Consider the following 26,026-nt stretch of genomic DNA (forward strand, 5'->3'; position numbering starts at 1 on the left):
ACATAATTTACTCAGAGATAGAAGACCAGAGGGTAAAGCATTGAGCCATGAGAGCAGAGTTAGTCATTCTGGGCAGCCTGTGGGCTTTAGTGTGTTCCTTACATGAGTCAAAGGCAGTTTCTTCATCTATGAAACTGAAGAAAAATATGAAAACATATCTGATGAATATGAACACCTGCAGCTCTACATTAAGTTAAAAATACTCTTTACCCAGGCATGTGGGGGAATCGTAAAATCTGAGGAGTCCTTCTAAAAACTTTTTAGCATGGATCCTTTGCCTTTTTCCCCTCCAGAACTGTGACTTTTAAAGAGTTGAGATGATCACTTGGAGTGTTAGCCTCTCTCCAAACAGCTTGATCTCATCGGAGACAGCCAGGTGTGAAGAGAAAACCCTCTGGATGCCCAAAGAGCCTCATTCACATCTAATCCTCTGCAGGCTTGAAGGTCACATCCTCTGCTGTAACAGAGCTGGAGGTTAGAGGACTCCGACCGGCGGTGTTAATCATTTTGTCGAAACACACCTGAGAGGCAGACCAGACTTTCAACAAAGTCTGGCGATAAAAGATTCTTCTGGGATGAAAGTTGAACAAAATTTTGAGGCTGCTGTTTGCCTTTACGGATTTTTAGCACAGAAATTAACAGTGGAGATTTTGCAATGTGACTCCTTCATTTCTAAAACTGCTGCGGAATGTGAAGGAAAGAAATTGATAAACAGCAAAGGAATTTATTTTATTATTTATCAAATTTATAAATTTTTAATGTAGTTAATCATATTTGGCAATTAAATGTAATAAGTGGAAACACGTACCACAATTATAATACTTGAATGCTAACGCGTATTGTAATCTGAATTGGAACCAGGTTGCACACAACTCAGGTATGGAGAAATAACCATAATGCTGCCCAGCTTTATATAAAACATTTCAAGGACTATGGATGGATTTGATGAAAAGCCTGATGTGTATACATGCTTTGATTGTTGTAAATTGTTCTGTTACCTCTACCAAGGCTTTCTTACAAAGCATTTTAATCCTAATCATTATTATTTATTTATTTTTTCAGTAAAAATCTGTCACTCTGTTTGGACCCAAACCATTCAGATAGCAAAGTCTTCCTTTAACAGAAAAAAACTGATTGATTGTTTTCAGGGCCAGCACTTAACTCTTTCCTTGCTGTTACTGCCCATTTGTAGAAACACCATGTTCCTGTTTCCAACATGTCTCTTCCCTGTGTGAAATTCTTTGGTCAGACTTCAGGAAAGATTCAATTTGGTTTGACAACAGGCATCATATCTGCAGAAGAAATGGATGGCACATAGCTACACTTCCTCCAGTCTCTTAAAACAACATGTGAAGCCAATTATACCACAGTCGTCCAGTTTTTAGGAGAACATGGACTGTGTGCATCCATCTGATCCGAAGGTGCAACACTGCGATCGCAATCCCCAGACAGAAAGTGGGAGCTTTTCACCTTCCCATTTCTTTGTACCCTGTAATCACGTTGCAGCAGGAAACGACAGTAGGCTTTATTTTCATCCACTCATCAGCACTTGCTTTCAAGCACCTCTGCGTTCCTCTTTCGAGGCTACATCCTAATTGGTACTTGCTGTGGTAGAGAGAATAAATAAAAAAAACAAAAAACGAAACCTCACTGTATGTTTGGATTTCTCATCAAGCAGAAAGTAGGGAATATTAATTTTTTCTTGGAATTTAATCTTTTTCTCTATTATTTCATTAACTACTTGAATAGCAGTACATTTACATTCAGCTGAGAAATTACAAACAGCAGGAGATACTTGTTTTCAGAATTATCCTAGAAACGATCAAAGTCAGCTTTGTGAACACAAACAAGGAATTTGACTTCGGTTTTGCTTTTTCTCTGAAATAGCACATTTAAATATAAATATATATAAAAAGAACACATTTTTTTCCTTCTTGTAAATACGTATGCATACTTTGTTTTTACAAAAGAGGAAGGCAAAGTCAAATCCGTGCAGATTTGCATGGTATCAGTCTAGGGCTAGGCACTCTGCTATTTGTCCATCAGACAGACAGATGGCTGCTTGTTTTACAAATAAAGTTCTATAGTGCTGACTTTAAGATAAAAGACTAAACAGTGAGTAAGCAGGATGTGTGGGGTCTGCAGAGATATAATCTGCCCTTTTCCTGACCTTAGACTTATTCAAGTCTTTCATCCTTAGTCAAGGATGAAAGGAAGGTTAAAAGTGAATGATGATTGAAATCCTCCTTATGTCAAACATGGTTGCTTCCAAGGAAACATAAGCTGCCATCATTACATTGCATAAAAACTGCCTCATACACAAGGACATTTCTGCTAATAAGTTCATAGCTGAGCCAAAAATGTGAAAAAAAAACAAAAAAAACCTCAATATCTTCAACGGTAGATGTTCAGTTTTAGGAACATGTGAAAAAATGACCAAAGAAGGCCATGAGTCCTGCATGATCCATCCATCCATTTTCTGTACACCCTTGTCCCTAGTGGAGTTGGGAGGGGTGCTGGTGCCTATCTCCAGGAAACGCTTCAGGCGAGAGGCGGGGTACACCCTGGACAGGTCGCCAGTCTGTCTCAGGGCAGTCCTGCATGATGCTAACTGTAAATGATCCTTTGAGAGGAACTTGAGATTGAGTCGACTCACTCTCAGTTTTGCAGGATTTTTTGGCCCAAAACATGTTGCGAGGGTAACATGTAACATTGCCCAAAAATTGTCTGTCATAAACCTTCAGGCCACCAATTTATTCAAAGGGAATAATTAAGCAATGTAAATACATTTGGAAAATAAAGTCTGAAATAACACCAGTTGGATTTTATAGGCACTGCTTTATTTTGTCACAGTGTATTGAGTTAGTAGTCACAATACAACATGAGCAACATTTACAGAGAATGATTTTGCACACAGATATATGACCGACGCTTTAATATGGCTTGAGTTTTATGAGATTTTTAGTTCTTTGCAGATCGTTAGTGCGATGAATGATCAAGTTTCTGAAGATGCTGGGCTGACAATTACAGCATTTGATTTTTTTTACGATACTTGCAAAAAGGAATATGAAAGAAATGACATGATATGCTGGAGTTTCAGAGTAGCTTTTAAGTACATTTAAAAAAGTTCAGCTGGCAGTCATTTATACAGTTTTTAAAGCCTGACATGGAGATGAAAGCTTGTTTTTTTAAGCCGAGGCAAAGCGGAAATAGAGTTGCAAAGAAAATGCTAATTTCACGGTACAACGACAAATTTGATTATATTGTAATTTCAAACAAGTTGGCCATATTGATGTAATCTGTTTTCAGTTAGTTGTAGTCTAATTGAGATTATGCCTTTAAATCATTACCAGATTACCATTGTAGTTTGGAATATGTCACAATATAGAAATAAATACAAAAACAAAACGGTACCATGGTTAGAGAAGAGTTTCTGCAATGTAACCAAAAATATTTTAGTGCATCATCATAAGGCTTAAGAATATAAGTTACATCTCTACAATTTATTTCAACAGTTTCAGTTTCAACAAATCTGCTCCAAATGGTAGGAGATTTGATATGTTTTATTATTTATCAATTTAAAGATTGTAAGATTTACACAACAGCAAAATCAAGGACTAAGAGTCTGTCTAGATCCCGAAAATGCCCTTAAAGTCTTATTTTATCAGTTTTTCATTACGCTCCAACCTGACATCCATACAAGACTTAAGGTCTTTACCATCTGCACATAAATAAAGAATTTAATGCATTGCTTGTGTTTATATGAGGTATATAGCGTCTACTGCCAAAATCAACATTAGCACCATCTGGACCAATTACTATCCAGTTGCATTACCCCTCTTGTGGAAATATTGTTTCTGTTTCTTGCATTTGTGAAATCTGATGTGATTTCTTATTATGTGTGTATTATTGTCTTAATTGAGAACAAAGAGCCTGATTCATACTATCTCTGGTGAACAAAGCTTGTATTTATTTATTTATTTATTTTTATTTTGTTGGGTTACCCAATAAAACAAAATAGCAAAGCTTATTCTATTTCCTGAAAACAAAATTCATGTTGTATTCCGAATAAAATACAGCTTGGATTTATTTAAGTTGACATGACCTTGTTTTCTCTTTATCTTGTGGGAACATGTTCCTGTTACCTCTAGAAAACATCTAATTTCATCTTGTCGAGAGAAACAAAGCTTTCTTTATCAGCTAGTGAGGAGCAGTGTCTTATTAGTGTCTTATTTGGAGGAAACAAAGCTTGCTTTGTCTTATCTCAATGAAACATCTCGTATTTTCCAGTAATATCCATTAAATAACATGTTTAATTTTGTTATCTTGCCGTAATAAATGTATTATTTCTCATGTCAAAATAACCTGGTCAGTTTTCTCTTTATCTCAAAAAAATAGATTGTTTTTGTGTCAGCATTGTTTTATCTCATTTAGAAGAAAAAAATGCTAAAAAAAAAACCCCACTTCTGATTTAGATCTATACTATAATACAGAAATTAATTGTTCAGTATTAGATCCAGTTGAAGAGCATTATCCTTCCGTCAGTGGATGATCTGTCCCTGCAGGCCACAGCAGTTAACAACATTTTCAGGGTAATCAGTTGGCAGCATATTTGTCCTGGCTTCTGATATACAAACAATTATTTTATGTTGATTTTAAAATAATTTATTCCTCTCATGAGAAAATAAACTCTTTAATCTCATAATAACTTGATAACATGGCTGTATGTTAGCTAATATTAAATTATAAATTCCTGTGAGAACAAAAGCAAAGATTATTTAATACGAGTTACTTTTTAGCAAAACCAGAGTAGTTTTGTAGAACATCACTCGGTTCTACACTTCATGCTTGTTTCTTGCTTAATTTTGCAAAATCACATTTTGCTACACTTAACAAAATATGTTAAGTGTAGCACTGTAGCACTGTATGAATAAGTGTTATATAGATAAATATGAATAAATATGAATAACACAACAAGCTTTAACTCATGCTAAGAAAATGCCCTCTTGTGCAGTGGTAATATACTGCAGTCTGCAGCTGTAGAGGACTGTTGTTAAGTCTGTGGAAGAAAATCAAAAAGTATAAATCACATTCTGTGCTGCATGGATAAAGTATATGTGCCTCATTTTTTACGCACGCTATTTAATCAGTTTAGTGTTAAAGCTTAAACCAAATAAAGTGCAATGGAATGCTAAGGGATGCAGCGAGTGAAATGAAGAAGACATGGGATGAGACACAAACTTGTCTTTAAAGTTTAAACTGTATTTTTAATTAACTTTAGTTTAGATGCTCTTTTCCTGATTTGTCCACAGTCAGTTCATGTATCACGTTAACTACCAGTTGGTATGCAAATAAGATATCTGATTAATGAGTTGTGCAATATTCATTTTGACCAAATGAACTTGCAGTTTTCCTAAAACTATGTATGCTTGGATAGATGCCAGTATATTCCTGATTCAATACCTCTGTTTTATTCAAGAACATTTTGTCTCAGGCAACATGAACTCTGTCTAATGTTTAAAACCTTTCATATTCTGATTTGATTTAATCAGAATGAACAATTTCTCTTAAAGATGGACAAATCTGACTTTTTCTTTGTTCCATTTATAAAAAATTTCACTTCAGTCCTGTTATCAAATATTTTTGTAGTTTAGAAAAAAATAATAGTCATTGATGGCTTTCTTGTTTTTTGTAAAATACGTGAAAGAGTTCAGTAGCTTGGAGACCTAACGAATCACCACCCAAGATGAGCCCATCAGTGATTGTGAAAGTCTTACATTTTTCCACATAATCAGTTTTTTTACTCACAAATTTTACTACACTTGTGTATGTAGCTGTCAATGGCTCCAAAAGTCACTTAAAGTCAATAGAAGGGAAGTGAAAATATTCAAAAGTAGGCTGCAGTCAAATTTTCTCTCTGTTATTTTAGTTCAGGTATGTCTACAGCAAGTTATCATTGGCAAACATTCAGGAGGAACGTTTGGAGAGGTGACTTATTGGTATTTTCAGTGAAGTGATCTGTGGACATCAGAAGACAATTTTAATGGCGCAAAGGACACAATATCATCACACAACCGATAATTTGTGGTTTGGCTTTTCACTCCTTGCAGAAGCTATCTTCACTCAACTTTTGCTTGTTTCTTTCCTTTCTGCTTGTCATATAAGGAGGAAAAGGTATCTGAAATGCAGATGATTTGGCGGCGGGGGAGAAATCTGGCCTCTTCATCTATTTACTTCCACGTAGCTCACCAAAGTTTCCTGTGTAGATTATCCTTGGATTTTCTCTGTTGCAATTAAATGCCACATATTACAGTTAACAAAGTCTATTTCTTTATCAAAGAAAACAATGGTTGTATTGATTTAAGTCATAGTTACAAGCTTCCACAGATAATGGATGGACAGATGTTATCATCCACAAATAGTAGTGCTTTCCTGTTTCTAAAGGGAAATGACTCAAAATGACTTTTGTCATAAAACTTTAAAATTGCTTATCTGGTCAGAAAAAAGTGGAAATGCATCAATAGTTATTTGCATCTTATGTAATTTAAAAAAAAGTTTTGGTTATGTTGCTTTTAATATGATAATAGTTGGCCATTAAATGCCGATTTGTAAAGTTTACAGGCATTTTACAGCTGCATGCTTAAAATGTTTTCTAAATATTTACAAAAAATTATCATTAGCTTTAAGCAAATAATAAATTCTCACTTTTTGATAATAAAACAATTAATATTAACAAGGCTTGAAATTCCATTACCATTGACACATATGATTAGAGCTCCTGTGCAACAGAAAATCCCTCATGAATTCAGAAACAAATTTGGTTGTATTTTGGTTTATAAACCAAAACTGTGACAACTGCTTAATGTTGTCACCTTAGGATGAGTTTGTGGACAAAATGTCACCTGAAACTTTTCATGGCTTGATATCCATAATGTCTCCAATGACTGAACATCTTTTAAGTTTTTGGAGGGTTTTTTTTTTTTAAATCACAAAGTGGGAAAAACTACAAATTAGTGTTTTACATTCTAAGATGTATGAATGCTTGAATAGCACTGAATGCATATGAGACAAAGCATAAAATGACCTTCTTGTGATCCCAACGTTTCCTCTCTCAAGGTACATTTTATAGGAGTAAACATCTAATTAATTTCAGAAAGAAGAACTCAACTTAATCTTTCTGTTCTGCTGCCAGACTCTCTTCAAACTAAAAACAAAAGATGAATAAATGGAAGATGTGTAATCTAGAACACCAAACTACAAGTTCATTGAAGGAATTTCTTACATTTTTGAAGAAATTACACCCTTTTTTAAAAATGCATGCACTTGAAGGAGAAAATTATCCAGACAGGTATCTGTTCTTGTAAACAATCTGCTACTAAAAGCTGCCTGTAAAACTCTATTGCTGTGCTGAAGTACAATGTTATTGAGAAGTGCTTAAGATGCCACAGACCTTTATAAAATGATGTGCAGCTTTTTTTATGAACGTCTTCAGTAAGAAAACAATCAGTTTACAGCTGGAAAGGTTAAATTACCAGTTGATGTGTTTGCTTGAACAGGAATGAACTCAAACCTTTTTTTTTTGCAGTATATAACACATGAAAGTATAAAATCTGTCTGCCATAAAAATAACCATCATCACTCCTGACAGCCTGCAGGAAAAACGCAGAGAACAATTAAGGTGTATTTGTAAAGGTACGATCCCTGACTATTCTGAACACAATTAATTGGCCATTGTTCAGATAAGTTACTGGCTTTTCGAAGAAAAATTAAGGAACCTGTCTTCAAATTATAGGGACAATATCCCTCAATTACAGATGCAAAGTGCAAAGCATGATATCAATGCACAGTAGCAAAGAGAAAATAAACATTTGGGCTGTTGTATTAAAGACTGATGGCAATAGTTCCTCTGTGGAGACTGGAGTTTTACATGTGCAAACACTTTATATTGCGGTTAATTTCATAAAAAGATCAGCCTAACATTGAGGATTTTTCCTGCTTATTGTGCAGGATCAAGATGTTGGAGCTGTTATCACTAATATGCCATGCCTCTCTGCAGCCAGGCTCTTTATATTTTCAAAGCAAAAGTTTGCAAAGTTACTTCTAACTAGTCTAAAAGCAGCTGATGCACCTGCAAATGTTAAACTCCAGCTGATTTCAGTTATAAATAAACATTTTCTTTTATAAATAAAGATAAGCAATCCAGTAAACTAGATTAAAAAGGCCAAAAGCAGTCGGAAAAAATATCCGCGAGTAAGAATCAATCTTAGAAACTCGAACGTGCATCCTGTTTTCTCTCCAGGCTCCTGATCGGCAGTCGTCGAAGCAGCAAAAGAAGCTGGCACAGTCTTTTCCATCTAAGCAATCGTAGGCGTAGTCATCGTCCTCGTGATATGGAACGATGTTGTTCATCTGCAACAGGGATGTTCCAGGTCGGATATTTACCATGCTGGGAACTCTCTGCTGCAAAGAAAACACGGTTACTTTCACTGCTCCGTTTACAAGAATAAAACCAGAGCGAGTCAGATAAACGTTCAGTTTGTACCTGGGTGCTGCTGTTGGCTTTAGACTTCTTGGTCTGCCGGTTGCTGGTGAAGTAGTGCAAGGTCCCATACTCCATGAGAGCAGCGAAGGTGAAGATGAAGCAGACAGAGACAAAGAGATCCATGGCAGTGATGTAGGAAACCTTCGGCAGGGACTTCCTGGAGATGGTGCTCAGAGTTGTCATAGTGAGGACTGTAGTGATTCCTACAAAGGGATAAATATAGAAATTTGAAAAAATTATATACATGGTTAATTTTTTGTTTAACATGAAACATGAAAACAGGAAATTTGCTGAATAATTGAGCAAAGCATAGAAACCCAACAAAAAATAGCAGCTTATTGGAATTGTCCATCAACACCCTGATTAGTGATCGGCAGATTGAAAAATCTAATTTTTCTGGTTTGAAAAATTCAGTTTGCCGTTGTGCGCTGGGACTCTAATTTGTTGCAAAAAAGGTAAAAAAATAAATATGGTACAAACATTATGAAACCATGTAGTTTTAGTTTAGCCTGACTTTTTGTGATCTCTGAAGATCTTGAAGATCCTCTTCAAGTCTTTCAAAGTTTTTCTTAGGATTTTGGCTGTGTTTTCCTACAGTTTTTTTTAAATCATGTTACACTTTTCATACTTTCTGTCAAACTGCATTATGAACAAAGTTTAGGACTCAGAAGAAATGGTTGTTAGGACACTCCTACAAAATCCTCTTGGATTAGGTGCATTAGAAGGTTTCTTTGCTTTTTCCCCAGTCTATTTCGGATAGTCCTGTTTTCTGCTTTCCCATCTCACCTGATCCTCATTTACTAATCATCTGTCGCACATCTGTCGCTTGTTTGTCTTTAGCTTTGTCAGTATAAATACTCCCTGGTTTCCTTTGTTCATACGCTCAGACTGTTGTGCGTTAATTCATATGTCCTCCAATTAGTTGAACGGTTGTTGCGTTTAAATCTTTAGTCACAGATGAACATGAGAGCAACTTTTTAAAGTTGGGGTCATTCATCATCTCCAAAGACATGATCAATTCCACTTATTTTTCAAACAATATCAGTACCAAAAAACAGGTGACCTACCAAGACAATCATGTAGCTATATTAAAAGAAACTAATTAATTTTGTTTTTATCTTTTATCCTTGGGAAAACATTATCAGTTAAGATTAAGGTCAGCTTGATAACCAAAGCAAAGATTACATGTGGGATTCCCCAAGGCTCTACTTTCAGATTATCTATGTGCCTCTCTGCTAAGTGTATGGAGTACCACAGGGCCTCTTATCAAAATTGTCCTGGTAATGCAGATTCATTTTTTTGTTCAACCACATAACAGTTCAATAAAATCACATAGTGTCTATGATTTCAATGAGTGGATGAGTCAGAATTTCCTCCAACTTACTGCAGAAAAGGCAGAAGTTATTGTTTTTGATTCCAAAACTACAAGATCGATCGATTGTGGTTTGTCATTTTGTCTTATTTGCTCATAAAGAAAGAAAACTTGCAGGACCTCAGTCTGGCAGGATGCTAGACTTTCAGATGGTAAAATTTTGTTAAGATTTCCAACCTAGAGATGTCCGAGCTGGGACGGCATCCTTGTTAATCCAGAAGGACACCCAGGACAAGACCACTATCATGCTGCAGGGAATGTACGTCTGAATGGTGAAATAGCCCATCCGTCGACTCAAGTCAAAAAATATTGTCATTATGACATATTCCCCTGAAACAGATTAAGCAAATTAAAGATGAAAGGGATTTTTCAATTTAGAGCACTGCAAAACTAGAAACAGTAAGGCGATTCTGTCTTACCTGACTGAGTGTGTGCCTCATCGGTGGTATTCCTCATCCCTACAAAAGCAAACTGGTAGAGTCTCCAGTAACGCTGGTCGGCCACCTCCACTGCCCGCCTCTGCCACCGATATGTGATCTCGTTTTTTGGATAACCATCTGCAGAACACCCCAAAGCAGATGAAACAAAAGCCTGCCTCATTCCTACAGCATCAGATATTTTTCAACGTAGCTCACGCATAGACTGTGCAAAAAAGATGGATGTAGCCACAGCACCTTAAAACACAGCTAATCTCAATGATTTATGTAGTTATCAGTCACAGCATCCATTTTGGCCTAAAAATGGATGCAGTATCTGAAAAGTCAGATACTTTTCTATCTTATAGAAAAGTATGACATAACTGTCCAAAATATTGTCTAACTTAAAGTTCGATAAAAGCAATTAGTGTTGGTGCCTACTGTAATGAACTTTCTTATCAACCTGAGTCAGTTAAATATGTAATTTGTTACCAACAAAAATAATGAGATGCAGCTGTGAACAAGAAACGTTCAAGAAAACTTATCTTGTGTTTACCAGTCTCAGCTTTCCTGTTGTACTATGGTCTAATGATGGCACAGATTATATAGATAATCTGGAGTTTGTTTCAGCAAAGAGAGCAAAAGGTATTTTATCTGTTTTGATGAAAACTTGCAGAACAGGATCTTGTTACTGTGAAAATTGTCAAATTTTTTGTAAACCAGTTTAGATCAGAAATATTTGTCTTAAAACCATTTTAGTGCTGTCCAGTTTGTGTTAAAGGGTGTCTAGTGCAGTTGAATTTTCCTATTGGTTACAAATGATGCAACTTGGTCGATGTCTATGTCACAGCCCCGATTTGAGTATAAACTTATCTCATTCAGACACGTGCTACCATGGTGAGTCAGGAGTTGGAAATATAAAAGATTGAGCAATAGCGTTTTCGGCTTTGCACAAATCTGATTCATTTGCAATGTGGACACAGAGTGGAATGAGTCTCCTCTCTGATCTACCTGACTGGGAGACTGCATAGTCTCAGTCGTTAATTTGGCAACAGTGCTTTTGTTCATCCTTACCACACCCTAACGCAACACTCATCTCTACATTTGGCCTTGGCCATCAGTGTCTCTTGGCACGACCCGCTATGGAATTTTTAAAAATTTGCTTTGGGTGAGATTTTGCTTTTATGCTTTCTGGTTTAGTCTACTTTAAGTAAGATAAGCCATTAAAGAGACTGACTTTATGGGATGTTGTTCCATATTAATGCAGTGGAAAATAAATTATCTATAGAGGACAAAAGAGGAATTGTTATACATCTCATCAGTTGGAAAGGAAGGGCGGGCTGTTTTTGATCTAATAAAGTGGCGAAAGGTCTTTCCTATTATATCCTTTCTAAAGAGCAAGCAAGTTCATAAGCATATTTGGCTGCTATGGCACTGAGTGAATAGCAGATTTAGTTTATGGTGGGCCCTAAAATGAATAAGACTTCTGACTGTTACTACAGTATTTTCAAGAATAACCCATAAATATAAATACTTCAGTTAGGATACCTAATGCAAAAAGGCATGTATCTGTCACCTACTTAAATTATGTACTGTTGAGTGAATAAAATCAAGATTGTGATCTTTACTTTAAATCAGAGTGGCTGCATCCTTCCTTTACATAGTCTATGAGTGGTTGTTATTCACAGGAAACAGCATTAGGGCAAAGAAGATGGAAGCATTCAAAATGTCACTGACCTGCTCAGTCACAATAAATTTCTTCAAGTTTGCAAATTAAGTTTGATTCCAAATAGTCTAAACCCCTTTCACAATCCAGTGGGTACACCTTTTTGTACCCCTGCAGTCAGTAGTACTATGTGGAAATATTTGCTTCTCTTTTTGTAATTGTTTCTTGATCCTGCTCATTAGTTTTGAGATTTTGGAACTTATCTTAAAAATGCAGAGTGGCACCTTAAATGTTTTAAAAGAGCTGAGCTGAAAGCTCTGGCTTAGGGATACGGTGAAGAACTCCATCATCAGATGGGAACACAGAGTGGAGCCCCTGCTCCTCTTCATCAAAATTACTTGATGGAGGTACTTTAGGCATCAGTATGCCACATCAGAAGGAGACCCAGAACTCACTGAACAAATCTCCTCTGGTCTTGGAATGCCTTGAAAGAGCTACAAAGGGATTTCTCTGTTTTCCTTCTGCATCTGTCTATGTCAAGTTTTACTCTGTAATCTTTTATATTTTCTAAATAGTTTGCCTTGATTTCTGGCTTTTCATTACCATGATAATATTCTTTTAGGAAAGGTAATTTCTTGGTTACCTTAGAGATCAAATATTACATTGATGTAAAATATCTTTTTTCTGAAAACCATATCCAGCTACTACTGTACTGTAACACAAAAAGTTAGTTTAGGCTTGAGTTTATCACAAACTCATGCTGATTCGATGACACTTCCTGTGACTGAACTGGCTCTGACATTTGACATAAACTCGGTGGAACATTCTTTGTATTTTCCACTGGTGTGTGGAAGATTAAGAGCATGATAAGTCATGAGAAGCAAAAGCACAATACAAGAGACAAATGAAGGATGACAGACAGCATGAATCAGACTGGGGAAGGGTGCAGAATTCATTAAGTCTGTCAGCAAAATGGTAGTAGGTGACCTCCTCTTTCTGCTGGTGGAGCAGATGATAGATTGGTACAGCCTCAAGCAGATGGGCTCTCTGGCAAGGAGAATGAACACAGGTGTTGCGATTGTGCTAGTCCCTTGTTCTAGGAGAGCTAGGAAGCTGAAGTCAAGATGACGGGTTCGAAAATGAAAGAATGTTACGTTTGACAACCTACAGCTCGAAAACTCCAGCGGACACGAGTGCTCATCCATTGGAAAGTTATGCAGCTTAAGGTAACACTCCGCATTAATAGTCAACCTGATAAAACAGAATTGTGACAGAAGAAAATCAAGTCTCAACATTCTTTTGTGTGCTTTTTTCTCACTCTCTCTGAAACACCAATAAAACAGACAAATAGATCATGGTTTGACAAACTGGAGTTACTTTAAAAAGAAACACAGATGTGCACACTAAAGCTGCACAAACAACAAATATCTTTAGAGTTAACATGAAATATGTTAACAAAATCAGTTTGAAAAACTGTCCTGCAAGTGTCCTACCTCAGTGTGTACATGACTCGTCCATTACTCCACAGCCTCAGAAGTCGGTTGGGAGTTGTGATCCAGTGGGCATCGGATTTGCGGGAATTCCTGAAGAAGGTGTCGGGAATCCAGATTTTGCCTACCATGTTACTGTTAAGCATGAGCAGCTTCATCGAACTGTTGAACTTCAATCGGCTGTCATACCATGTTTGGGCAAAGAAGATGTCAATGGTGTATTCCTGCAAGAAAAGGTCATTGCAAACATTGGTATCCATTTTCCAATTTGTGTTAAGTTTTCACTATGCATACATTTTGTTTTCAATTATCAGAACTTCTTTCACCACTTTTCAGTTGCATTATGCTTGTTGAACAGAGACACATCTAAGACATGAAGGACACAAGTTTAGCAACCCTGCAATAACTCAAATTGCAGGGTGACAATGGATCAGAAGTAAAGGGCTCAAACCCCAACTGTCCATCTTAGTTTTTGTGACCTTATCTCGCCTGCTGGTAGTGGTGTTCCAAGGGTCCAGTCTCAACAATTGATTGACAGCCTTGCTGAGTCTGTCAGTTTGTCCCAGCGTAGCATTGGCTACAATGTAGCTTTCTACCATCAGTGTATGTGTGAGTGTGTGCTATTGGGTGAATGACTGATTGCAGCATAGAGCACTTCAGATATAAACCTTCAGCTAAAGTGTTACACAAGTACAGGTCATTTACCATTTACTAACAGGATCATGTCAGGCTGCTTAGCATGCACAGATAAATGCAGAGGTCCATTCATCTTTTGGCAAAAGAGGAGGAAGGCTTTCATATCATCATGGTCTGGACTTAGAAGAACGGCTTATTGTCATTTCTTCATGGGAGCGAATTTTACTGGTTCTGCCTTATGCCAACCTGGCCAGATTAATCTCAATTAGCAGATTCTGTGTGGATCTCCCCATTTTTTTGTAACTACGTCAGGTGTAGTACAAACTGAACCAAGCCTTGTACTGCAAGCAATTAGCAGATTGCATTCATTGGTTGGACCACCACTCCAAATGCCAAACAATTAGCATAGAGTTTTCATTTGACTGATACTTCTACTATTCATTTTTGTTCACCTCTTGGTAGGTTTGGTCAGATAGCTGTCCATCTTGATGGTTAATCCAACTTTTTAAAAGCACTAAATGCATAAAAATGAGAACTGCAGCTAAATTGACGGAAACTGCCTCACCATGTTGATGGGGTCCACTGGTCCGATACTGTTGACATAAACTGCTGTTTCAATCACTGTCGGCCGCACTGAAACATAACGTAAGGACAGGGATTTACATGTAATGCTGCAGGTTTCTGTCCTAAAACAACCAAGCTCACAATAACAATCCTAACACTCATTACAATAAATAAAAATAAATATAAAATATTAGAAATCCTGTTTGAATATTGAGAACATGTTTCCTCTAATGCAGAAGGTGTTACGTGGAGATGAGAGGATTTTTTTCCTCACCTCCGATGTCAGGCCGCAGTTTGTTGTCGTAGCCCTGCAGCAGTTTATTGAGGATCAAAGTCACGTCACTCTCATAGACCTTTGGCGATAACACCCAGGTTTTATTTATGGGTACATCCTCGTAGTCTTCATCTTCCTGTTTACTGGGCCCAATGGCTGAACTGTGAAGAAGAGAGATAACCATAAAACATCAACAGATATCCAGAGATTCCCAAATTTTCCTCTGGTGTTTTAGCTCTCATTTGGCTTTCATCGTAGGAGAATGAGTGCTTGATTAATCTTGTGAACTGAAGGTGAAAATTACTGTGCGAGGAAAATCAGGCAACTATATGCACTTTTTAAACTTTCAAAGAAAAGTAGAGGTGATTTGTGGCCAGATGATGAATCGGATCACATGGACATCAACCATCTATTAGACTGAGAACCTTGACGAGAACAGATGCATTTAAGATGTAAAGTGTTTGAGCATATGCCAAAAACATTTTAGTTATATTCTGATGGAACATCTCGCACACATCTAACAGATTAAATTGGATTTGATTTCTCATTTAACAGTTGTCAGCCTGCATACATGGTTTTATTCATTATGCTGCTTATTCTGCTCTTTACAAAATACATATTCTTGGTAAAATAATTTACTCTACTTCAGCACTAGGGTTTTACATATAATAAAATTAAAATGATTGTATCTTTGTCAGGTTCTGAAATTGAGTGACAAGCTTACAAAAAGACACAACACGTTACTCAATATTATGTTTTTGAAAAAAGCCAAAATGTATAGCAATTCAGAAGGAATAACTCGTTGTAGTCATCTGCTGTTTGAGTTTATTAGGTCCCTCATATCATTATGGAGGAATTTTGACTCATGTGACTGCAAACCAAGTGCTTCACCACAGTGCTTAAAAGTTGGTATGCTCTGTTTACGCTAATATCTCGAGTTTGATTTTCTTAAAACAAGGTGCTTTGCACAATGACCAAACCTCTCTACTTTTGTGTCATCTATCCATTGTCCCTGATCTCTTCTGACTCATTTAAAAAAAACATGCTGCCTTGTTCTTTTTTAGGACAAGGCAGCATTCTGTTTGCTGGGGCATCTAACATGAGGAAAAACTGCAGCTGTTTTTTTTTGTTTATTATTATTTTTATTTGTGAATAACTATTGTTTCAGTAGAGTGGTGGATGCCAAATAGTTTTTAAGTGGCCTGATTTCCCTTCCAAGGCTTCTTTAAAGCATTTGTTGTTTCTTTATGGTTATTGCTGATGTGTTTCATTTAAGATCTTAAATCTTTCAAAACCAGATGGGATGGGCTTTTACAAAGCTCTTCTAGATTAGCTTCATTGTGGTTAAATAAATGTATGAAAATGTGGCATTAAATTACTGGAAAACCTAATATCGATCTGATTATTTTTATTATATCTTATTATCTAAGACACATTTATAGCAGTGATTTTGTTTTTGTTAATCGATTTAAATCTTCCATCCATGACATATGCAAGCAAGCTGCTCAAATCTGTAACCTCATGTTTCTTTTCAATTCAATGGAAGGGTTATTATTTTCTTTGCTTCTAAAATTAGGATCAAGCTGCCACTTTTTGCCACAAATATGGAGTTTATTTTTAGGCCAAACTGCAATTCTTAAGCAAACAGAAGAAGTAGTCTCATGCAGTGCACCTGGACAATGTTCAGAGCACTTCACTTTTTTAACATTTTATGTTACTGTCTTAATCCAAATTGTATTCCTTTGAATGCCTAAAGTACATTTTACAGTAAAAGTTATGAGTTTTCATTTATTTAAATGAAGATATGTGATCTATGTATGATTTTTAGTTTAAACATGTAACCTGTATTAACAGAAATCAAGTAAGGACCCAGTTTTAAGCAAAAACATACTTCACTTAATACTGTTGGTTCACATACAGTAATCTTTTACACCTCCTCTGTCCACTTTAGTAACATTGTTTAGACATGTATCAATAAAAATGACAGCATTTATATTCATGTTATATTTTAAAATCTAGCAGAAACCCACAGAAACTGCGTTCTTGCATTATTTTTGATACTTTTATATAACGGAATGTGTTCCTAAACCATGTAAAGTAAAATATGTCCAAAAATAAGAAATGGGCTTCTTGTAACTCTAAGCAGAAAAACTCTAAAATGAATCCTAGGTTAAATGTGAAGCTTTAATAACATACCAGGTTTTCATCCCAAGTGAATAGCTGGTTGTTTCTTTGTTTCCTCAGCACACATATTCCCTTTAATTGTTCCATAGATTGTGCTGTGTGAGGATGTTCAATATTGCTGGGACTCCCCAAGGGCAAAAACCAGCTTTTAGCTTATAAAGCATAGTTCTGACCTGTGCTTTCTTTCAACACCGAAAATAAAAGATCAGCAGTTTTTAGCTCTGCACAAAAAAAAAAAAAAATATTGGTCTTGTGTTTGCACAATCAAAGCACAGGGTTGTGTCAGGTTGCATGTCAAAGAAAGAGCGCTTGGATTCAGTGCACACAGCAGCACTTCTGGGATGCAACTTAAACAGAGCTATAAGCAGTTTTATGTGTCTGCTATCTGATGAGTCCTGCTGTTTCTATTACAGGCCGTTCCACATGGTCGAATTCTCAGCTTGTGCCAAATGACGCTGCTGCTGTAGTTCCCCGCTAATAAACACAGACCTGATACTATAAGGATCCCTGCGGACCTGGCGTTCAGCCCGGGATTTGAGCTACTCTTTCCAGAATAATTTCTGATAGGCATGGTCCCCCCCATGACACAGTGACCTAATGAATAGACAAATATGTCTGTGTAGTCACCTTAGGACCTAAATGATGATGTGATAGGGATACGACAAAGATCTAAAGTGCTGATCATAATCTAAATATAGACTCATAATAAATCTACATCTTTATTAATAAAATAACTGAAGGCAGGACAGTGGAAGAGTAAAAATTGGAAAGCAAATGTTGAAACAACAAGAAAAAAAACACTATGAATTAAATAAATGAAAGAAAAGTGAGGGAAGAAATCAACAAATTCAACAAGCCAATGACCTTAATTATGAAATTACAAAAAGAAGTCTAAATACAGTTTTTGCCATTTCTAGCCTTCATATATGAACAAAACTTCTAGGTGTTTTGACACATCAGGAGAAAACTAAACCATCATTCTCCTATGGCACGAGGAATAAATACATCTTTCAAAAGTGTTCATCAAACTTTGATTTCTCGCCCTAAGACCAGATTGATGGAAACTCTGAGTCTCATCAGGCTGCCTGTGGTTGATGAAGATTTTATTCACATCCCAAATAAAAATTACACTCATATCAAGTTTAAATCTGTTCTCACCTCATCATTGTTAATATGACCAACCATGCAAAAGACAACAGCCTGCACTGCTGCAGACATTAAGACACTAGTAATATTTTCTCATTATATTTGGGAGTTTTCATGGGGGTGTCATTAGAGGCAATGGAGCTTGATGTAGCCCACCAGGGGCGCTGCTTTCAGCACTAAGCTGCAGCCCCAGTTCAGCTTTGATCCTGGAGAGACTTTCAATGACGATTAACTGATTGCTTGGCAGCTCTTTCCGTCTCTGCTTTTCCTGTTCTGACTCTCATTGAGCTTAAATCAACAACGGTTACTCTGCCAAAACTAATCAGTAAAGCTGTGAAGAAACGAACTGCAACACTGACTGTTTTATAAATCTGTTAAATCCACAGACAGGAGTTTGTCGTTTTTATGTTAATTTCCTTACAGTCTTACATAGAAACAACCTGAGCACTGCTGAAGAGTTGGTATTTGTCTGTTGCAAGCACATTCAGACATTTAAAATGTGATTTGACAGTTGTTTTTTAATATTTTGAATCTCTACCTAACATATTTTGTCCATGAAAGACATCTGGAAAATTTAAGAGTCTAAGTTTAAGTTTAAAGCAATATTTTCCCAGGAAAACAGTAAGTAATACATTCAACCACAATGGCCTCTATGCACACTCACTGCACAAGACTACAAGATGGAAAAGAAGAATGTTGAAGATTAGTCACTACAATACGGGAAAAACACATCATAGTCAGATGAGACCAAAGCTAAACTTTTTACAAATCACTGCCCTCACAATGTTTGGAAGAAAAATGGTTCTGCACACCACCTAAAAAAAAATTGTGCCAAAAGTGAAGTTTGCAGGTGTGGGCTGCATTCCCACATACGGGTTTAATGAAAACTGAGGGAAGGATGCATGGAGAACTGTACTAGAAAATTCTGGATTTGAATATGAAGATGATACAAGCACTGATTTCCAAATAACAGTCCTTAATACACAACAAAGGAAACTTTAAGTGGTTTTAGAGCAAGAGTAAAACTGTTAAAATGGCCCAGTCAATAACTTGACATTTATCCACTTTTTCCACAACATCAATAAAACCTCTAAGATTTGGAGACTGTTAATGTGAAAGAAAATCACACCAGAGCAACACATACTGCCAGTTTCTCATAAATTTAAACTATTAAAGTTATTACTAATAAAGGATTCCTCACAAAGCAAGCTTTTTCAAAAACTTTGTCATTCCAATTTTTTACTCAATTTGCTGACTAATTTGCTTTGATTTGTGTGTGTGTGAGGGTTTGGTTGTTACCAGTATCTATTGGGAATTTAACTTCACCAATGATATACAATATGTCCTTTACTTGCATCTGCACAATCTAGATCCTAATAATTGTCCAATGCAGTTAAAATAAACCATTAAAATTCCAAAACTGAAGTTATATTCACAAATAATAAGTTCTCATCCAAACTGTTGGTGAGGGAAGGTTTCAATTTGAGGAGTTTGGTAAAAACTTCGCCAAGAGGCACCAAACATTCAGACTGTCAGGCAATAACTGGCATCTTCAAACTGAAAATTAGCGGAGACTCTTGTACTGCAGCTGGTAAATGATGGCATGATCAATCATGGCTAAGATATTTGTGCTTTTATCACGCTTGACTGGATTACAATGCCTCGTAAGATTCACTATTAACCTTTTTTTTTTTATTTCAGCGTGCAGAAATAACAAAAATGACATGTTTGCCTGCTGAGAAATTCCATGTTTTTCTTTTTATAACTTGAAAATAACTCCCTAATCTTAATAGTATGCGTTAAGTGTCGCTCATGCCATGAGCTCATACACATTTCTTGAACAGTGGGGATCAAAATCACCCAATCTGCAAATCTCAGGTAGACAAGAAAAACACACACACGAAGCAGTCAGTCTCAAGAGAAAAAGCATCGTCAGATTTTAAACTCCCCAGCCACAGCTCTCACAATTACCCGCTGTAAAAAAAAAAAAAAAAAATCACACACACGCACCCCCCCACACACACGCAAAGACACCTTCTGCGGTCATTTTCACCCCCTCTTCCCATCACGACGGGCGCATGGAAGCGACTCACTCACCAGAGACCGAGCAGCGCGAAGAGCAGCCAGGGATTCATGGCTTTGTCCCGCAGTGCCGAGAAAAGCAGCGACTTCATTCCGCAGCTGGATCCGCACAGATGTAACAACTGTGATGTGAATAATAAAAAGCAGCGGTAAGAGTGAGAGGAAATCAGGTTGATTCTGTCGGTGGATCAGGGCTGAATGCAGAGGATGATGGTGAGGCATGGATCCATGGTGTGTGTGTGTGTGTAGAGGGGAGGAGAAGGGGAGTGCAGTGAGTGAGGCTGCTTTAGTCCATCTGCAGTGCTGCTGTGACAGATGCTGTTCTCTGACTGATGTCGTTAAGAGAGACGTGTCGTAGCGAAGGAAAGTATAGCAACATATGGGTTAATGTTTTATTTTATTGTGGTTCCTTTATAGGAACTCTGTCGCTGTGCAGCTCGAAAGATGATTGAGTACCTTGCTCAAGGGCACACTGACACAGTGCACTTTCATTTTCGCTTCATGTTTTCGCTAGTTACAAATTGCGTCCCAAACTACTGCAAAGTAATAATGTAGTCTCTTGATAGTTCTTTCCGTCTATTATTTGTGACATGAAAAGTTTCAAACAGGTTTTAAATCAATGACAACGTTTGTATTTACAAAATACATTTTTCAAATTATGAATCTACTTTAGTGGGGATAAAACTTTTCAAACTAATATTGACATTCCTGTAAAAGTATAATCGTCCCCTTGTTCAGTCATGAAGTAACCATAATTAGCCACATTTGTTCGGTTCACTAGCCACACCCACTCACAGAAATAAGACATCACTTAACCCCCTGTGTGGCGCGTTGGCATATCTCATTCAGTTATGCCACATTGTGCCTAATCTATTTAATTTACATGCAAAATATCTATATGCTGTATACAAATAAAGAATCTTTGCTTTTTGGTCATTGCTTGCAAGCAAAAACAAATGTTGTATGTCATTGTAGATACTTTAATTCATTAAGGGGCAATTAGAATCAGTCCAACCACAGGAAGGAGACTTAAAGATCAATGAAATCAAAAGAAATTGAAAAACATATGACAAAGTCTGCAAAAGTTTAAAAATCTATTTCTAAGGCTGTGGGATTCTAGTGATATATTATCATCAAAGAGGGGAAATATTGAACAGCATAAGCCTTCTCAGAAGTGGCTGGTTGATCAAAATTACTCACAAAGCAAACTGAAGACTCATCCAGGAGATCACATAAGAACCCAGAGCAATGGATAAGGCACTGCAGCCCTTACCTAACTCACTTAAGGTCAATGTTCATAACTGAACAATAAAAATACACTTTTGCATTTTTGAATTGGCAAAAATGTTTATTCCTAGATGTTTAAACTTGAAACATATTTCAAAAGACCTGCAGCAAAAGATGACTGTACAACATGTGTCTGGTTCACATTTGCTGCTGTGAGGATATGGATTATTGCATTTTTGAGGATACAATAATTACACTAATTACAATTATTATACAAAAAAATACACTAATACACACAGGGGAAAAAAACCCACAAAATTGACCACCCAGAAGGAAAGGTCTGATCAGAATATTTTTTTCACATGCAGCCCATTGATGGATGCTGCATGTGAATATAATGTATTTTCTCAAAATCTCTACAACGAGAGATGAAGAAACTTTAATTATCACACTAAGAAACACACACTAAATGGGAGGAACAAGTCCTGGAATGAACAGATCTGTTTGATATTAATGTAAAAATTAACTAATTGGCAATGTCACCTTTTGTTTTTATTCACTGTTGCTTTTCAGAATGTAACCATGACCACGTTTCTGTGTCTGGAGCCAAGTGATGATGGTGAAACCTTAATGTGATCCTTAAAAAAGGGATTGGTCAGAAGTGCTTTTCATTGAGCAGCAGATGGCTTTCTCCATCATTTATAGCCTTCAATTTAACCCCAGCAGCTATTGTTATAAGAGAAACTCTAAAACATGCTGGTCACCCACATAAAAGTCTGCTAAAATACAGGCAGAACATGAGAAGAATACCAACTTTTTCTTTTAATTTGATTTTCATTTCACTTTTTCAAGTTGTGTCATCCTGGACATCCAATTTACTGCAGAAAGATTTTTTTCCAGCATGAGGCAATAAAAAACCCGCATCTCTCAGGTTGCAGCACCACATCTGTCAAGTTATTAATATTCATGATGTTTCCTATTGTTTGGAAATTTACAAACATTGCTTCTAGATGATAGTTTCTGCACTGCTGTAGTTGTTCTGATAAAAATCAACCTTCCTCTTAGGCTTTCCTGGAGATTACTGTGAGATTATTCTCTGTTTGCATTTCCTTCAGGCAACATTTGCTGACAAATGCAGCCGGCGGCCCTAAAGTAACCAAGGAAGGGGATTAAGCTCACATAAAAAAGAGAATTGTAGGGAGCCTTGCTGATCATTGCTAAAGCTATAATTATATATATCTGATCAGAGTAAAGCTGTTCTGCAGGGAAAACAGCTAATCAGAGAGCTGCAAGGTGGCATTTTGCTTTACATGCTGATTGTGTCAGAGAAACAGCGTGTGACCAGAGCTCGCTATTAATGCTAATGTCTTTTTACTGCCTTCAAACCATGGAGGCAGGTAATTAATGTGCCAGTGAGGCAGAGATGTTACTGACAAAAACACATTAAGCCTGACACTTTGAATTACGATAAGCGGCTCGGTCTTCTCATTTAAGTAAAAGGGTTACTGTGAGGTTACAGTTAAAATCTGGATGAAGAATCCAGGTTTTTACATGAAGGGCAAAGTAGATAAAATGTATGCAAGCTATTTAAAAAATATAGCTAACACTGGGTTGTTGAGGATACCCAGATATCCTTTTCAAAAGTGATCCACTTCAGCTCTTTCTCGAGGATCCAAAGGGACATGTAGTCCCTCTCCAGCGTTTGGACCCTCTGTACGCCCTCAGCAAGAGATCAGCCAGACAGGTCAGCGATAAGGGCATGGAAATGGCTGAAGCAGGTGTAAGTTATGAAGCAATATACAAAGATTTCAGGAATTTTAAGCATCTGAAAATGGATGTTCAAAGACATGGACATCTATTTAAACCAAGTGTGGATGGACTTTAAAAGGATTGCTCACAGCTGACCCCCACACAATCTAACAGAGCTGTAACAGTTTTGCAAGGAAGAATGGAATAAAACTGCAGCATTCAGACACTCATCCCCACAAACTCCATGTGTTGATTTCAAGCAAAGGTGCAGCTACTAAATACTGATATCAAGAGGCTGAACATTTATGCAATATCTTCTTTTTTTCCATTAATTTGAAAAAGTTAATTTTGACTTTGCCATTAAAAGTTTTTTTTTTTTTTTGATTGAATTGTAAACGCAATAAAAAGGGCAAAACACCCAAGGAGGTGAACATCTTTTATAGATGATTCCGCACTCAGTATCTGAACAACAACATGTGTGGCTTCTTAAACCTCTTGAATCTGACCTGCAATCACTACACAGACCTTTCCACACCTCTGAATGTGAGGTGTAGCTTCTCTGATCCGAGTTGCCAGCTGCAAACCGGGAAGCTGAGGCAGTCGACCTTCCGGCAGAGGGGGCGATGGGGCAGAGATGTGATGAGTAAAGCGATGAGTGTGGACATTTGTGACCTCTGGCTACAGCCAGACCTTCTGAAAGCAACCCCACCTCTGAGATGAAGACACTCTGCAGAGCTCTGGGCTCTCTATGAGTGTTATTAAATAATCTGAGCCACAGCGACAGCTGCAGCATTATCTCTACATGACTTCTCCTTGTAAATCTGCAGTATGTATTTACTGCTGTGGAGAGAAATAATGCACTGTACAGGTTTACAGTGATTTCTGTTCATGAGCGATGGTTGAATTCCTTGAATGCGAGGCCAGCAGGAAGGATAAGGTGATGTTTGTGTGGATCAAAGCCAGGTGGAGGGGAAAGTACAGATATAAGGGTAAATGTGCTGATTTGATGTTGATGTTGCTCTGAGATGGATTACAGCCCCTTCAGCTGCAGACACTCAGCAGTTGATCTAAGCACGCCAAGGATCAGGATGTCACGGTCGGAATAGTTGTACATGCTGTAATGCAAAAATGGATTTAAAGATGCGTATTGTGCAGTTTTTAGCAGCAAGGTGTTAAGATAAAGCGCTGCTCAGTTGGGTTCATCAAGTTCAACTCTCATATATTTGAACACTCCTGAGCAAACATGATTTAAAGTAGAAGGAGAATGCTGGCTAAATATTTATTTCAATCTAAAAAGTATTTCTGGGGAATTCTAGTGGATTGAAAAAGGAGCACCTCCAAAAACCTCAGGTTCTTTTCTTCTGATGAGGTTTAATTAATTAACTGACATGCTGTTATCAAATTAAAATAATCTTTTCAATTAAGCTGTTTTAGCTTGGGTTCCAGGCTGGATTCATAGATGCTTTTAACAGAAAAAGATCATTATGATTGTATTTATGGTAGAGATATGTTCAGGTCTTCGATCATTAATTAAAACAAATGTAATGTTGTTTTTTTTGCACAGTAAAATAATCTGGGGTAATTTCCAGAAGCAAGATTAAGTTGGATAGCTGTGTGATCTCTAATTTCTCTAATGGCACTGCATCAAGAAATGTTCATCAATAAGTGATAGAACCGGATGAACAAGAGATTACTTTGTATTACTTTTCTTCTCTGCAATGTTGAATTGGATAAACATATGTAGGATTAAGAGAACAAGAAAAGGGGTTATACATTATTTCAAGAATTTCCATTCTGGCAAAAATAAATTTCCCTTTTACCAAGATAAAAATTGAGAAGAAAAAATATCTAACCTGAGTTATTTGCATCATCTTTATTACAGAAATATTTAGTCTTCTTTGAAAATACAACAGCACAAAAAAGACTCCTATTTTGGTAATCATACACAGAAAGTTTCAAGCATAAACAAAATATCTTCACTCCTCTAAAATACCAATAAATTGTAAAGTATCTCAAAAGCACAGTGTTCAAATAGCTACACATATAATAAATGCACAAAATTGCTTTCAACGAAATGTAATTTAAAAGGATTGCAATTTTACACATACATAGTGTTCAATATATTTTAGTGCTAACACAGTGTTCTTTTGTTGAAGGGAATGTATAGGAGAGTAAGTCCTTCTAAGTGCTACATTTTTTATAGAATAATGTCAATAAACAAAAACAATGACACCACAAAGACAAACATCAAGACAGCAAGTACAAATTTCATAGAAACAAACACGTGCATCCAATCAGAACAATCTTTCGTAGTATGCAACTTAAAACTAGGGAAGGAAAGATGGATAGCATGTGCTTTGAAAAAGCTACAGGCTGAGCAGTGAGGTCTTAAAAGAATTACCAAAACAAAATTGGTAATCCAGGGCTACATTACTGTGACCCAATGAGCCAACATCTTATTGATTTTTACTACACTTTTCACTTTCTGCTGCCTCATGAAAAAGTATGCATTATACAAAACTAAACTACTAAGATAGCACACATTGATTTGCAACAGTTGAAGCAGAGAGAAGAGCAGAAATTACCAAATAAACATATTGTTGGTGTGGTGAAGAAATTTCAAAGCCTGGTTTGTTATTATGGCATTTGTAGCATGACATCATTGTTTTCTTCATAGA

The 26,026-nt window shown here is 36.7% G+C and overlaps 1 protein-coding gene across 2 annotated transcripts; it reads right to left on the reverse strand.

The window, feature by feature from the left end:
• Positions 1–2,818: 2,818 nt before the first annotated feature.
• gabrg1 (gamma-aminobutyric acid type A receptor subunit gamma1) lies at positions 2,819–21,348 on the reverse strand. Of its 2 annotated transcripts, none has more exons than XM_032547993.1 (9): positions 20,388–21,348; positions 14,961–15,121; positions 14,688–14,755; positions 13,490–13,710; positions 13,165–13,247; positions 10,334–10,471; positions 10,092–10,244; positions 8,543–8,745; positions 2,819–8,457 (listed from the first exon to the last, which is right to left on the reverse strand). In XM_032547993.1, exons 1-9 carry the CDS (start codon positions 20,462–20,464, stop codon positions 8,179–8,181), a joined length of 1,383 nt encoding a protein of 460 aa, XP_032403884.1. In that variant the 5' UTR covers positions 20,465–21,348; the 3' UTR covers positions 2,819–8,178. The 2 variants fall into 2 exon arrangements, with proteins under 2 accessions (XP_032403884.1, XP_032403883.1); XM_032547992.1 differs by having other exon boundaries at positions 2,819–8,460; positions 20,388–21,338.
• Positions 21,349–26,026: the final 4,678 nt, after the last annotated feature.

Source organism: Xiphophorus hellerii, chromosome 19, assembly GCF_003331165.1.
Source record: "Xiphophorus hellerii strain 12219 chromosome 19, Xiphophorus_hellerii-4.1, whole genome shotgun sequence".
Taxonomy (NCBI): domain Eukaryota; kingdom Metazoa; phylum Chordata; class Actinopteri; order Cyprinodontiformes; family Poeciliidae; genus Xiphophorus; species Xiphophorus hellerii.

Excerpts from the sequence above, each read along its gene's own strand:
- gabrg1 (XM_032547992.1), bottom strand. The coding sequence starts at position 20,464 with ATGAAGTCGCTGCTTTTCTCGGCACTGCGGGACAAAGCCATGAATCCC. Across the intron at positions 13,711-14,687 it reads CAGTGGACCCCATCAACATG|GAATACACCATTGACATCTT; the intron begins GTGAGGCAGTTT and ends CTTTTCTTGCAG. Across the intron at positions 8,746-10,091 it reads CCCAGCTCGGACATCTCTAG|GAATCACTACAGTCCTCACT; the intron begins GTTGGAAATCTT and ends ATCCCTTTGTAG.